Below are 14,749 nucleotides of genomic sequence, written 5' to 3' on the forward strand. Positions count from 1 at the left end.
TTGGAAATTAATCAAGGAGAAGAATCAAAGAAATTAAAAACTAGAAATTACTGTTCTATATTTAAAATGATAAAAACAATAACTGTGATTTTAGACTTGCAGTATTATTATTTTTTTTTTTTGCCAGCAGTCAGCCTTCTAAAAAGCATAAAACTAAAGGCACATGTAGTATTTGAAAGGCAATTTATTCCTAGAAAAAATTTGCTCGTGTACCTAGATGTATATTTCCATCTTGATGCAGAGTGATTTACTCTACATGTCAGTTTAGAATATAGTCCTTTGTTTATTAACTGCAGTCATGTTTCAAAAGATATGCATTAATCTGTGCATTTTTGCAGTTGCAATGGAAACTGCATCCAAAGACAACCTGACAAACTAAAGTTTGGTCTAGAGTTTTGTACCAAAGGGATGAAATTCATAACATTTCTATAGGCCTAAGCTGTAAGCATATTGGAGGGTAATCTGCTGATTGGCTTTGTTTGTTGTCTCACAAAAGGAAAATGGTGTGTGTGTAATCCTCAATTAATTAACAAATTATTTAGGTCCATAGTGGTTTGAGTGGTGGCAGGATTTTATTTTCTTTTTCTCGTTTGTTTGTTTGTTTTCAGATTTTGTTTTTCAGTTTTCTCTCCTTTTATTCTGGGGAATAATTCGGGGATCTCCTTACATATCATTTGATTGGAAGGCTATTTGTTCTTCTTATGTATTTCTTCCTGTAAAAAAAATTGAAGAACATTTCATTTTTCTGTATTTTTCCTGTATTCAAATGAGATAACTTTATATAGTATATGGCAGATATAAGCAGAACAGTAAGTCCTTCAACTTTGAAATATACTAGTGTTGATTTTTAATATATAAATTTTATAACAGAATGGTCTTAAGGATTCAAATTAAAAACACACATCTGAATGTTTTCCTCAATTTGTTCTGTGATACCTTGTTTGAATCTATTTCTATCTAGGATTTAACATTTTTAGTTAATATATTCACTAGACTTTTCTTTCTCCGCAGTCCCTGGATGGATTTGTATTTGCACTAAATCAAGAAGGAAAATTTTTGTACATTTCTGAAACTGTCTCCATCTACTTAGGCCTGTCCCAAGTAAGTACATGCTTTCAGTTCTATAGCATAATTGTGTGTGATGTGTTCTTCTGTTTCTCATTTTAAAAGAAATTTTAATAATCTAGTTTCTGTATTTTGCATGGATTATTTAATTAGTTATTTAAAGTTGCATCTGGTTCATCCTGAGAAGTAATTGAAAAACATGTCTATCAGTATTGGATGTTCAAATAAGATACACTTGTGCCTGAAAACTTTTTGCCATGACGGATCATTATTAATTTATTGAGAACAAATCAAGTTTCTTTTCTTGGTTGTTTTGAACTTTAAACCTCTATACCTGATAGGAAAGGGATACGTTAATAGTACTTCCCTTGTGTCCTATTACTGGATGTTTATGGAGTACCCTGCATTATCTAGGGAGCTGACACAATGACAGGGAGTCATTTGGAGTCAAGAAATGCTGAAAGAGACCATTAAAATGTCTGGCAGGGAGGGTTCCAACAAGGACACGTTTTGCTGCTTCCACAAATGTTCACTAATATGAAGAAAATATATTAAATACAGTATTTTTAAAATGTAATTGCTAACAACTGTTTTTCAAAGATTAAAAGGGTGAATGGAAGAGAAGGGAAAGTTGTTTGCTGGTACTTAGCCCTAATCCTGCTGCATTCAGAAATCTTTTGTTAGAATAGCTTCTTTTTACTTGCATTTAGAAATGCAGAAGAAAGATTTTACATGATGATTTGCAGGGTAAGATATCTGTTTCTATTGCATTCACTCAGAGGAGAAAAAGAAAATCTAATATAAATATTTATTTCCTTTAAATTGGTATCGATACTGCTGTGAGGAGGCAAGTATTATTACTGACAACTGTTAGTTTTGGTGTACCCCAACGGTAATGAAATGGGAAATTTTAACTCTTGGTGCAGAAAATTACTAATTTTGAATATTATGTCATGAGAGTTAGGATAGATGTTCATTAAGTCATCAAAGAAATTGCAAGAAATTTGTTTTAGTAAGTTCAGTAATTGTTATTTTGGGTTGGCTTTATCAAAGCAAATGCTAAAGGTGTTTCTTACTCATATATGTATTTTTTTCTGCCATTAAAGTCCCTTGTTTTGTAATAGACTTTAATACCTGGCTTAATCTGTTTGGGAATTGGTATCGAGAATCTCAGATTTTGAAATTGGTGCGCCACCATGTTGCTAATACAGTAAAGAATCAGAACTTTAATGTTTATTATTGTCTTATGCTCATATTAATCTGTTTTATGCATAGTATCCAACAAAGTTTAACAAGCCAGTAAAGAAGAAGGATGGATAATTAGTTTAAGCAGGTAAATGCTAATTAGGAAACTCCTGAAAGGCATCCATTATACGGTAGCTTAAAACAAATTTTACAGCCCTGGTTAGTGGTGTAATCCAAATTCTGTCAAGGCAACTGCATTTTCTGTAATTGAGATGTGTATGTTTGCTTTGCATAACAGATGGCTCTGTATGCTTAGACTGATAGCTAGGAAAATAATAATTGCATTATTCTGGCCAAAAGAATATTAGCTCTTGGGTTTTGGCCATTTCAGTCAGTCCTCCTGCCAGCACAGCATATGCACATATATGGATTGGATTTTCAAGGAAATTGATGCATCTGGAATAGTGTGGCCATCTGAAATATCATCTGTTCAAGAAAAAAAATTGGCTTTAACCCTATGCTAGTCCCTTGTTAAAAACATTTTCTGCCACTATCTTTTTAACTATAGGACTTTCCTTACTCTGTACTAACATCCAGTTGGTGAGGCTTTGCACTTCATCTCATATCCCCATATACATTTCAAGAAAGAATTCTGATAAATTAAGCAATTTTCTTTGCGTGTTAGTCTTTATCAGTGAAAATGTTTCCTTGTGTTCATTGCTGATAGTATAAATGGAAAAATAATATAAAATCAGAATCAGGACCGTGGCTTTTAGTATGTTAGCAGATGATATCAACTGAGATCTGCTTGAATATCTTTGATTTTCACTTGTCATCAGTCTTTACTTTGTATGTCTCTGAATTATTACATTCTTAACGTATTGTTTGGTTTTATATTATTGTACAGCTAGGTTTCCAGCAATTACAAAAGGAGCACTGTAGCTACTTGACACTAAATCACTATTCAAAGCGTTATTAGTTGCAAAAAATATTGGTAAGAATATCCCTAAAATCATTCCTGAAACTATACATGGAAATGCTAGTATTTCCACTACAACAGTCTTAATTCTTAATTTCTGAAAGAGTGCTATGTTGTACATGTGCTACTGCATCACTTGTGCGGCAAGTAAACACTGATGTGTCCCTATCCTGATATGAGCCCCCACTCCCAAGTATGTATCTGTATAGAACCTGGAGGCAATTTTGCATTTCAAAAAGTCTGGGTGTACATCATAAGCATTTTTATTTGAATCATCATCTTGGAGTGCTGACTTTGGAGTCTTATTTTTTTAGTAAAGTGTCATCTTAGAGACTTCAGCTTTTTTTTTTTTTTTTTTTTTTTTGTATGCATGGAAAATATATATAACATATTTTGTATTTGTAAAGAAAAAATCTCACATCTCTTAGCAGTGGGAAAATAATAATTGTACCAAGTCTTAGCAGGTGAAAACCCTTTTTAACTGAACCAGTTTTTCTCTTCTCTGAACACTGAGAGCCAGAACACTGAGAGCCAGTGGTAGAAAACAAATGGATACTGATATTCTAAGATAGCTGCAAGGCTAATAGTAAAAAAATCTGATAAAACACTATCTTGGAAGGTAGTCTGGCAATGGTGATAATAACGTTACTTCTGGCAAAAATGACAGTGCATTCAAACAGTAAACAAAAATTAAAATAAATATTCTTCCAACATCGCATGTGAATGTATCTTTTGTGTGTAGAGACATATATTTGTTTAGAACACTTTATCTCTCAGCTAATGTCAACCAAGAATTTCAAGCTAACTTGGCAGACATGGATTTTGGTATGGCAGTATGCTGTGGAATTGTAATCAGAGCAGTTTCAGAGGATGTGGACATGCTGAAGTATAGAGAAGGACAGTGTTAGATCAAAATAAAGACTGAAAAAGAAATAGAATAAAAGAAACAGAAAGAGACCAAAATCTCCGTGTTATATCCTTAGTTTATATAAATAGTGATAGCTCAGATACAGCTGGGGCGAGCTGGAATACTCCAACATACTTTTAAGCATTCAGTAGTTCCAGGATCTGCAGTACATGTTGGAAGAGACAGACATGTCTAGAACCGCGTGGTATAGCAGTCATTCTTCTGTTGGACTGCATGGTTTACTTTCTCCTTGTGCCAAGGCAAACAATTCTTGTTACACTGTACCTCTGTAGTGTTGCAAAATTGCTTTGCCTATGTCTGTTCTCAAACATTTTCAAGTTAGGACCAAGATTTCCTTTAGGAAATGGAATGGGGCACTTGGAAGTCAGTATAGATACCTACCAAATTTCAATTCTTTTGCATAATTGTTGAGTTTGAGACTTAGTACAAAAATATGCTGATGCAAGTAGCACAAAATGGGGAGAAAAGTCCATCTGGAACAAGGGATAAAATTAATAGAGGTGTGCAGTTTCAGGATCAATATAAAATATTATGGACTGATAAGCTTGGTAGAATACTTTTCAGGAAAGAAATTCTTGATCATCTCTCACTAACAGTTGTACTCAACAAGGATATTATTCATTACTTTCCTTCTGTGAGGCCCATACCTGAAAGTAAAATATTTCACACCTTTGCTACAGCTTGTCCAGAACACGGACCGGGATTATAAATTGGCCTATTGCAGAGAAAGCTCATTAAAAAGGAGCAGTGCAGCTGCAGAAATAATAAAAGATAATAGAGGTAAAGAAAAAAAATAAAAGAAGAAAATTGTTGAGATTTTGTAATTTTTAAAACAGAGCAAGCAAAGCCAACCAGTATATATTATATGTGGTGTGTTACTAATAGCATAACCTACCTCCTTACTGGCTTTCTATGCATTTGTTCTATGAAATGGCAAATAAAATTATAGCTACAGCACACAAGTACAAGGTCAAATAAATGACAGTACTCAGTCTATTTGTGAAGCTATTCTGAAAAGGAACCATGGTGCCAAATGTGGTTTATTTGAATAATAAAGAAGAATTAGATTCCCCTGATAACTTGGCTGAGGGCCAATAAATCACTGGAGGTTAAGAATGCTTTGCAACAGCCGCGTATTTCTTTTGCTTTTACGAAGCATAAACCTCAACTACTCTGCTCTACCTGTTTTTCAATGCAAATCAACTTGAGGCTAGTAGATGGTTAAAGGATTGCTTTGTGCTGTTTGCTTAAAAGTAATATAAAGCAAAACTTGCACCTGTTCTGTAAGTTTTACCCCAATTTCCCACTGTGCCATTATCTAAGCAATAATTTTAAAAATCAAATAAACAAAACACCAGAAAATTCACAGCAAAATTACATTTCTTCATTTTTTTTAAGCAGATCCAAACAATAGCAAAGAGAGAAGTTTTTTGTTTTGTTTTTCTTTTTGGATTTCGTTCTGAATTTATAAAATACTATATGAAAAGATAATCTCTGCTGATCTAGTAAACTGGCACACTAGCATGGAATAGTTTGACCTCTTTAAAAATTATTAAAGCCTGGGGAATTTTTGTTAATGTGTTTTTTAAGGAAGTTATTTCTTTTAATATTCAAGATAAGAAAGTTCATTTACTTTCATCTTTTATAGTAAAGGAGGAAGGTAAGCAAGGGAGGAACTCTTGAAATAGAGTAGCTCTGTGGATGTTGAGAGCAGAAAGAAAATATAAGTATCAAAATAATTCAGAAACAGAACAAGGCATGGTGGCACATTATCAATTTACAACATTTAAATTGATAAATGCTTGGTGGTGAAGGCCTACAAGGGCACTTTGAAAAGCAAATAGCGACCTGGTGAAGAAATTGATTTTTCCCCCCTGAAAATGACTGCATGATGCATCATTTGACTGCATGCTGTCCAAGTGCTTGACAGAGATAATCTCAGCAATCCCACGGGTGACCTTATCGTTCTCACCAGGGCAACTTTGTCTAGGTTCTGACTTTGTGCATGTCAAGGTTTCTTCAGGCAGGATCCTTAGGGGGAAAAAGTTCCTCTGTTCGATCCAGATATTGAACTGCTCTCCAAGGCACTCCCCAACCCCCCCAAAAGCAAGCTTGTTTCTTTTTTTTCATAATTGTGAATGAACTCAGCAAGAACAAATATCTATAGACATGGTATCTTTGCTGAGGCCATTATTGCTTTTTCAGTATAGTTTAGCTTAGTTATTAGAGGAGAAAGGATACCTGCCATTAGAGGTTATCAGACACAGCTGAAAGGCTCCAAAACATACGGCAGCCTTCTACATAGCAGAAATATCCTGACTGCTTTTTCTTGCACTCGTTGCTCTCAGCTTTATTTTTTCTTAGGAAAAGATTTTGCCACTGTTGTAGTATTTTGCACCAGTGCCCAATAATTTTTTCTTTATTTGATTTTTTTAAAAATCTCTATCCCAACACAAGAACTTTTAAGACAACTCAAATGTAAATGATAAGCTGACAGAAATCCTGAACATCAACATCAATATGCATAATTTTGCATAGACACCCTGTAACAGCCTTCACTGTATGGTCTTGAAGTGATCCAAAACAATTTGCCTATTTTATCTGGTTGTTACAAAACCAGATAAAACTAGCACAGCTAGCACAGAGGAATATATTGCCCAAATTGTGAAGAATAAAAGCATGTAAACATTTGCAGGATTTTTTTAAGGTACTTTACATAGTGAAAATATTATTTTTCAAGCACAGTTTATAATTCTTAATTATAATTACTGATTAGGAGCCCATTGAAAGTGGCAAATGTTATGCTCTATTTGGTACCCCAAAGCTGCTTTACCTACTGCCTTTAACACCCACAGTTCACCATTCAACCTCTTTTACCTCTTTCTTTCATCCACAACATTAATTCTGAGTGAACAAGACGTGCTTCCTTGCTTTTGACAAGATTTGCTGCAGTCTCATGCGACAAAAACCCAACACTCATTCCAGATTCAGAAAGTAGGATTTATAACAGCATTTTAATTTAATGTTGGATGTCGAACATATAAAGAGATCACAGTAGTACTAGAGCTGAAAATTGATGCCTTTTTTATTAGTGTCCTCTCAGAAGTGGGTGAGCCGCTGTTTGTGCAATGGAGCACAGAGCACCACAGTCAGATGAATGAGGATATGCTATCTGCAAGGAATCATATTTCAAACCACTGTCTGCTTCTATTGATGTGCTCAGAGTTGAAAGGTTATGCTAGTAAATGCCATCAGAATTTTCAGCATTAGAAATCTGTGGAATAATCCGCTGACTGTCACTTTGTAGTCAGTATAAGTGTAGTGTATAGTGATGTTTTGCTGATTTTTTTAAAACTTGAAATTAACTTATTGTTACTCATCGCATTGTTTTGCTTATTATTATTCTACAGTATGCTTAAATACTGCCAACAGTGTTGTCTTATAGGCTCTGCTGAACTTAGCTCTCTGTTGAGATAACTAAAGGAATCCAGAATGCCATTTTACATGAGAATCATGTTCCTTTTATTTATTCTTTTGAACATATTTCACCAGCCATTGAGGCTAAAACATTGAGAGACTTTATGCAGAAGGGATTCACTAGTTAAAATGAATCACACACATTCTCTGTGCTATAAAATATAGTCTCATTGGTTTAACATTTGAAGGCTGAAGACTTTTCATGTCACATCATGATTTCTAGCATTTGATGTTAAAAATAAGATTTTGATGAGGCATTTTCATTATAATTCTTAACTCTTTCCAGTACTAAATAAGTTGATTGAGAACATTATCATTAGCAATTGGACCATTTGCTGTCTGGTAGATGCAATGTTTTAAGTAAAACAGCTGGGAAAAATGGTATTTCACATTTTTCAGTTCTATTAAAAATATATATATATAGACAAAGTATTTTCCTGGATTAACATACATATTATCCAACTTAGCTACAGACTATTTTAGTATCTTTTTTGCATTGCATTAGGAGATTTTTGTATGGAAGCTGGTGAAATATTCTATATATAGTCAGAAAACAAACAGCTGTGGGATAATTGGGGGGAGAAAAAGAGATACTGGTGGGAAATATACCAATTTGGAATAGATATATTTTCCACAGTAACTTGCTATATTATACAGATGGAGGAAAAAAAGCCCACAAAATTAATTATTTGATCTTTTAAGAGTGAGGTTAAAAAGTCATTGTACTGGCAAGTGATCACAATTTCATTTCTAAAAGAATAAAAAAGAAAAGTCATTAACAAATTTTGATTAATAGCAAGTAAATATACTTTTGAGTGCATCCAAGATGTACTGATGCTAAAGACTGATTCACTTTTTCATCTCTACTTAAAGAAAGGCAAATGAAAAGCCTGACAAGTTTTCTGTGATGTATGAAAAGACCCAAGATTTGTAGCATTGAAACGGTACAGCTTTGTTCAACAGCATTCCAATTCCAAGCACCTAAAAAAGAGTGGGTCAGGCCACACGAACACAAGGATTTGCTTAGGGTTACGGGAAAAAAAGACAGTGCCTAGATAAATATGGAGCTGTGAAAGTAATGCCCCCTATTTATTTCCCTGGAAACTACAACAAAGAGCAGAACGACACTGATAGAGGAAATTCTCACCTATTTTTCAACATAATCACCATCATTAGCAGCTATGCATTTTTGCCAGAGACCTGCATGCTACACTTGTAAAAATATGCATGGCCGTCCGGAATGTGACTTGTCAGACTGCCCCTCCGCTGCCATCTGTCGCGCAGCAACAAAATGTAACAGAATATTGACAGAAAGTTTCAACCTCTAGTGCCGAAACACCAACATTTGTCTTTGATATCATGGACCAGCATAATAAAATAGGAGGCATTAATTTCGGAGCAGCTCTCATACACAGTCCCTGAGTGGATCAGGGTAAAAATAGCCCTGCAATAAAATAAAATTTTATATAATAATAATAAAAATATTATAAAATTTTGTATAATAATAATAGTAAAAAATAAAATAAAATTTAACTCAGATTACCTCAGTCATATTTTCCACTGTAAATCCTCATTGACAGTTCTACCACTCCAATTAAACATTGGCATATGAAAGTACATCCAGAACAAAGGAACAAACACCTCAACAGCTCTGAATTAGGAGATGAGATGGATCTTTTTTTTTTTCTTTTTTCTTTTTTAATTTGTATTTGGTGCCAGCAACTTTTATTCTTCTATTGCTATAGTGTAGGTCAGGTTTTTACTTGTTGTCTTCAGACTTAACTGAGGACTCCCCTTCTGGCAAGTAAAGGAAATACAGAATATTTACTGCATTACTGGTAATAGAGGAGAATCGTTCCAAATTCTGCAGTGAAAATATTCTCCACAGAGTTAGTGGGGGATCTAGTCAAGAATTCTCATCAAACTGTCTTCAGCAAACCAGAAAACACCCAAGTCAAAGTCTGGTGGTGCTTAATCCCTAAGGTTTGTAGTGGGAATTCAAGATAATCACATTCGTGAGAAATCTTACAGTACTAATCTGTATTCTTTTGTGTCTCCCCATTTATCTTCTGCATTAAATAGACCTGTCCTGCCTTAGCATTTTAACCTCATATTTCCCTGTAATTCTTTCTGGCATCTGAACCAGGGTGCATTCTAATAAATCTGATGCCCACATTTCCAGTTGCACGGAGACTGGTACCAGCTTCCTGATAAAGCTATAACATGAGAGCAAATGTAAGCAGATCAGTTTCTGTATTTAACGTTCAGGGAAAAAAGAAAAAAAAAAAAAAAGCGCGTCAGATTACTCATTACATTCACTGTGAACCCATTTTTATCCTAGTTCCTCAGATGAATTCCTCAACAGCATTCACATTCACAGTTCTTTCTACTATTTGTTTCTGCCTTCATACTTACCTGCATTAATAGTGAGTAATTCAATTCCTTGTGGCACTTATTTATGTATTGTTCTCATGTCACAGCCCCAAAAGGACCCTTTGTAGTCGAATCCGTAGAAGAGCCAGTTTAATGCCCTATTGCAAGCTGTGCCACGAGGACACATCCAAGTGCACAGGCTAGTGCCGTTCTACTGTGAGCATCTCTAAGCAGTTTGGGGACACATAGAGTGTGCTTTCACTGTGCTGGGACGGCAAAACCCAGCTCTGCCGCAGAGCCACACTCCTACTGGCAGCTAGGGGAGACAAACAAAGGCTACATTTTCCCTTTCAAAAAGCAGGAGATCAGATGTGGCAAGAGTGTGATAAACCTGTGCTCAGAGTCAGAAAGTTAAGGCAGAAAAGAACGAGAGAAAAGACCTTTCAGCAGTGAGGGGATGCGCCTCAGAGCAAGAATTATCCTCTCCTCCAGACGCAGGAAGCATGTGAGTGTATTAGAGCAGGGGGAATCAAAATGGTGTAAGCAAGACAGACAAAAGAAATGTTTCTCCTGTGTGAGCAGACAGAAGAGACATAGCATGCTGCCCCTACTCTGCAACTGAGGATCAGAGCTGTGAAAATGTGTTCTGCTTCTTCCTCACTAACCAAGAAAAATTTTGCCAACCTTTGGTATTCAGAACTCCTGCCCCAGGATCCACTCTAATAATACATTGGTTTCAAGTTATTAAGTACATGAAAATGATATTTTTAAAAGCTTATTTACATTCTGATTGGGTTTTTGTTTTGTTTGGGAGGAAAGCTTTTATTACTTTACATTTTCTACTCTTTTTTTTTTTTTTTTTTTTTCCCCAGTTGCTAGCGCGCTAGAAGTTGAATCTTATATTTAAGAAAAGTCTGAGACATTTTGGCAATATTTTGTTTAAGATGTGAGATTTGACAACAGTAAAATAGAAAGGGAAAACACTAGCTCCATCTTTATTTGAATGAGATCACATTGATCTATAAACTGATATGATATATAATGCTCATACTGCATTCTAGGTAACTTTTGAAGACTTCACATTAATAAATCTGGCCTTGTGCTAATAAAGGGTATGACAGTATTATTACCTATATTAATTATTTTATGTTTAAGATTCTGTCTTTGGATCTTTTGGGTGACAAGAGTTTTTTCTGAGTACTTCTGAATTAGGATGTAGCCGTTCAGTATAGTGAAGCATAAGCCTGTATCTTCTCGTGCTGTATTCCAGGAAGATGTCTGTTTTGGGTCAACACGTCTTCGTATGTGAGTAGTTAATACAAAGCCACATACATTCCTGACGTTCCTAGAATGACAGTGTAGATTCCACGTGTTCTTGCTGAACTTCCGTAACATATGCACAGTAAAGATTAATAGTGTAAACATATCTCTTTCGCATATTGAAGGCAGCATGCATGTGTTATGACTTTGCAGGAAGAGATGTTTCATCTTAAAAAATTTATTAATGTAGATGGAAATAGAGTAGCTTTTTCCCTGTGTGTGCTTCTTCTTCTTGACATGAGTCTGATCCACAACCTGTTAAGTCAGTGAAAATTGTTCACTGATTTTTGAATGGTACTGCAGTTTACTGCGTATCCATCAGCATTGTCAACATGGTGTTTACTATGAATAAAGAGGTTTTTAAAAGTTATTCAGCAATCCTTCTGTCCCTATAAGCAAATAATATTTCGAATAAGAATTTTGCTCTCTTATTGTTCCATAGATACGTTAAAAATTGATTGTATTTTTGTAAATATTTTGGTTATAGATCTGTCTTCCCTATTAGTTTGCAAATTCAGTTTGGGTGCATTGTTGCTTAAGCATACAGTATCTTCTGCATAAAAGACAGTTCACGAGGACAGTGCAAAATAAAAAGTAATTCACTCACTAAACTGCACTTAAGCAAATTTCAAGTTCTAGAGAGCTTCACTGAAATGAGCTCACTGAAAGTTTAAAGTGTTGTCTTTCCTGCATTTCATCTGAAATAGATCTATAGAAAGAATTGCACTTCAAATCAAACAAGTTAATGAAGGATATTCCAATTGTTTCATTTGGCTAAATCAAAGCCTGTTTCTTAATGCTAGTTCTTTTCTCCTTTTGTTTGATACCACTGCACTCCTCTTGATTTACCTACACTTGTAACTGTAAGAGTGATCTGATGCATATCATGGAAGACCACAGAGTTACCTAGATGTGAAACAAGTCATTGCTTCACTCTCACTATGTGACCATCACGAGCCATTTAAATGGTATAAGCATGTTAATACTGTACCTAATTTGAACAGTGGTGGACATTTCTTGATAAATCCTTGCAGATTAACAAAGTCAGCAGTTTCCCCAGTAAGGATGCAAATTCACATGAAACAGTAAAATTAATGGAAAAAAATAAGACTCCTGATATAAAAATGTAACTTTTATAGCTTGTTAATTAAAATTGACATTGCAGGATTTCAAGAGGCTAGGAAAGGACACTACATTTTAATATGTTTTGAAACCTTTTCAATGAAGTAGACAGAAAAAATCATGTAATTATTGGAAATCATTCATCTCTTTTGTAAAACCATAGACTTTTAATCGTAAATAGTATTTGTAGAAATTAAAGAAGCTAAAGTGAAATTATTTCTAAAATGTCACAACTGTTCTTTTATACTAGATCAGGTGAACTATCTCTTCATTATTCTCTAGAATACCTAGGAGGGTGCTGTGAAAATAACAGAGCAACTTCTAAAATAATTGTATATTTAAAAAAAAAAAAGCAAAGATTTCAAAGCTTATATATACATACTTACATTTGCTATTTTGAATCAAGTTCTTTATGTGTGATGTGCTTTATTATGGCATTAGCACCCATGTCAGAGGAGTACCAGCATTTGCATATAAACAATCAACATAATGGAAATATAAAATTCGGGGATTATTATTATTTTAAATAAAATGCTTACCTATCCTGAAATGCAAATATTTATCCTGTGTGTGTATAATTATAATATTCTCATGATAGCTGGTAATTTTATGATTCTGTATTATAGTCTCGTTTAACTCAAATTTATTCTCTTGCATCCATGGTCTTCATTCAGCAATGGACATGTTAGTAAGCTGTACTACAGGGGTTTTTTTGGTTTTAACCTTCAAAGGAATTTAGTTGAGCAAATGCTACATTGAACATAGAGTAGAAAGGAAATGATATGGCTTTTAAAGGGCACATCTAGCATATCTACTGGGCTAAAGTAATTCTGGCAGTGCTTCAAAGGATATAACTTTTGATGGTAAAGTAGGTAGGCTACAGAATGAAATCACATATGGCAAGCTGTCAAAGTCTTCCTACACATTCAGTACATTTATCTAAGTGCAAATGGATGCTACTTAGATGGAGTCCCTAGCAATTTCCTGTTAAATCTGCTTTAAGATTATCTGATATTATTTAACTAAATTAAAAAGAATATAAAGAAAACTTTTGTATCAAATATTTAGAAATTAGTTTTTCTTTTCTGCAGATAATCTGAAATATGAACTGCAATTGTATTAACACTTGGAAGCAAAGGGCTTTCGGTATTAGCAATTATATCAAAACAGGGATAATGAATTCCTGTATATCAACTTGAAGAGGACGTATTTATAGGTCAATGATGTCAATAGCTATAGTTCTCATAGACACCTCATGCTTACCCTTTTATTCCTCACTAGTGCTAAGAAGACACAGTTTTAACTTTTAATGAGATCGGTGACTATGAGAATCTCATTTTGCAATACATTGTTCATAAAGAATAGATATTTTTCACCTTTCAAAATTTAACAATAAAATCTGTAACCTTTTTAAAAATGTGAACAGAGGATAACAGTGGATCATTAGCCCTAAATACAAACAGTGGTACTTATTGCAAGAACAAGATAGAAGTAATTTTGGGGCAGGGGGTGGAAGGAGGAGAGGGGCAATAATTCTGTTAGTATAATGACAAAATTCAGGATGCAATACAGTGCACACTTAGCTCAATATCTAGGAGACTAAAGCATTTTGTGATAACAGTTGTCTTTGAGTGCGTGGCTGTATGTGTCTGAGTGATTTTGTTTGCATGCATACTTATGTAGTTCACTCCAAAAGTAATGCCTCCTATGTATTTCTTTGGAATCTACAACAGATACACAGAGCATAACAACATTAATTATCACTATAAAACACACTTTTTCAACACAGCCACCACTATTAGCTATGCATTTTAGTCAACAATGTGCCTGCATGCTTTGCTCATCAAAATCTGCACCAAAGGAGGTAATCATTGTCACCACTGCTAAAATGCATCACCCACTGCCTGGCTGTGCTCACATCCACTGTTTGGCCTCCATAAATGTTCATCAAGTATTGATGAATGTCAATGGATGCTATTTTTTCTGCATGCAGAAATTAAATGACACACCTTAACTGCATACTCATGTCAGATGCCATTTTGTCTGACTACCTCTTCACTGCCATTTGTCACCCAGCAATAAAATGTAACAGAGTATTGGAGGGAAGCTTAAACCTCTAACTACCATACCACTAACATGTGCCTCTGACATCGTGAGCCAACATAATAAAATAAGAAGCATTATTTTCTAAGCAGCCCTTTTATATTCATATGTAATGTCTGTATGGATGTTAATCTGTATGCATCTATATGCTTTAAAGAGCACTCCAAGTGCTGACAAGTTCTTCACCTGTGTTCTCC

At 34.6% G+C, this 14,749-nt stretch overlaps 1 protein-coding gene across 3 annotated transcripts in view; it reads left to right on the forward strand.

The window, feature by feature from the left end:
- Positions 1 to 14,749, forward strand: part of NPAS3 (neuronal PAS domain protein 3) — a 596,309-nt gene that overhangs the window by 409,278 nt on the left and 172,282 nt on the right. For all 3 annotated transcript variants that reach the window (XM_052693214.1, XM_052693213.1, XM_052693215.1), the window contains one exon: positions 1,012 to 1,101. In XM_052693214.1, coding sequence (XP_052549174.1) covers positions 1,012 to 1,101 — 90 coding nt within the window. The remainder of the gene's footprint in view (positions 1 to 1,011; positions 1,102 to 14,749) is intronic.

The sequence above is a fragment of the Tympanuchus pallidicinctus genome, unplaced genomic scaffold, assembly GCF_026119805.1.
Source record: "Tympanuchus pallidicinctus isolate F22 unplaced genomic scaffold, pur_lepc_1.0 scaffold3, whole genome shotgun sequence".
Classification (NCBI taxonomy): Eukaryota; Metazoa; Chordata; class Aves; order Galliformes; family Phasianidae; genus Tympanuchus; species Tympanuchus pallidicinctus.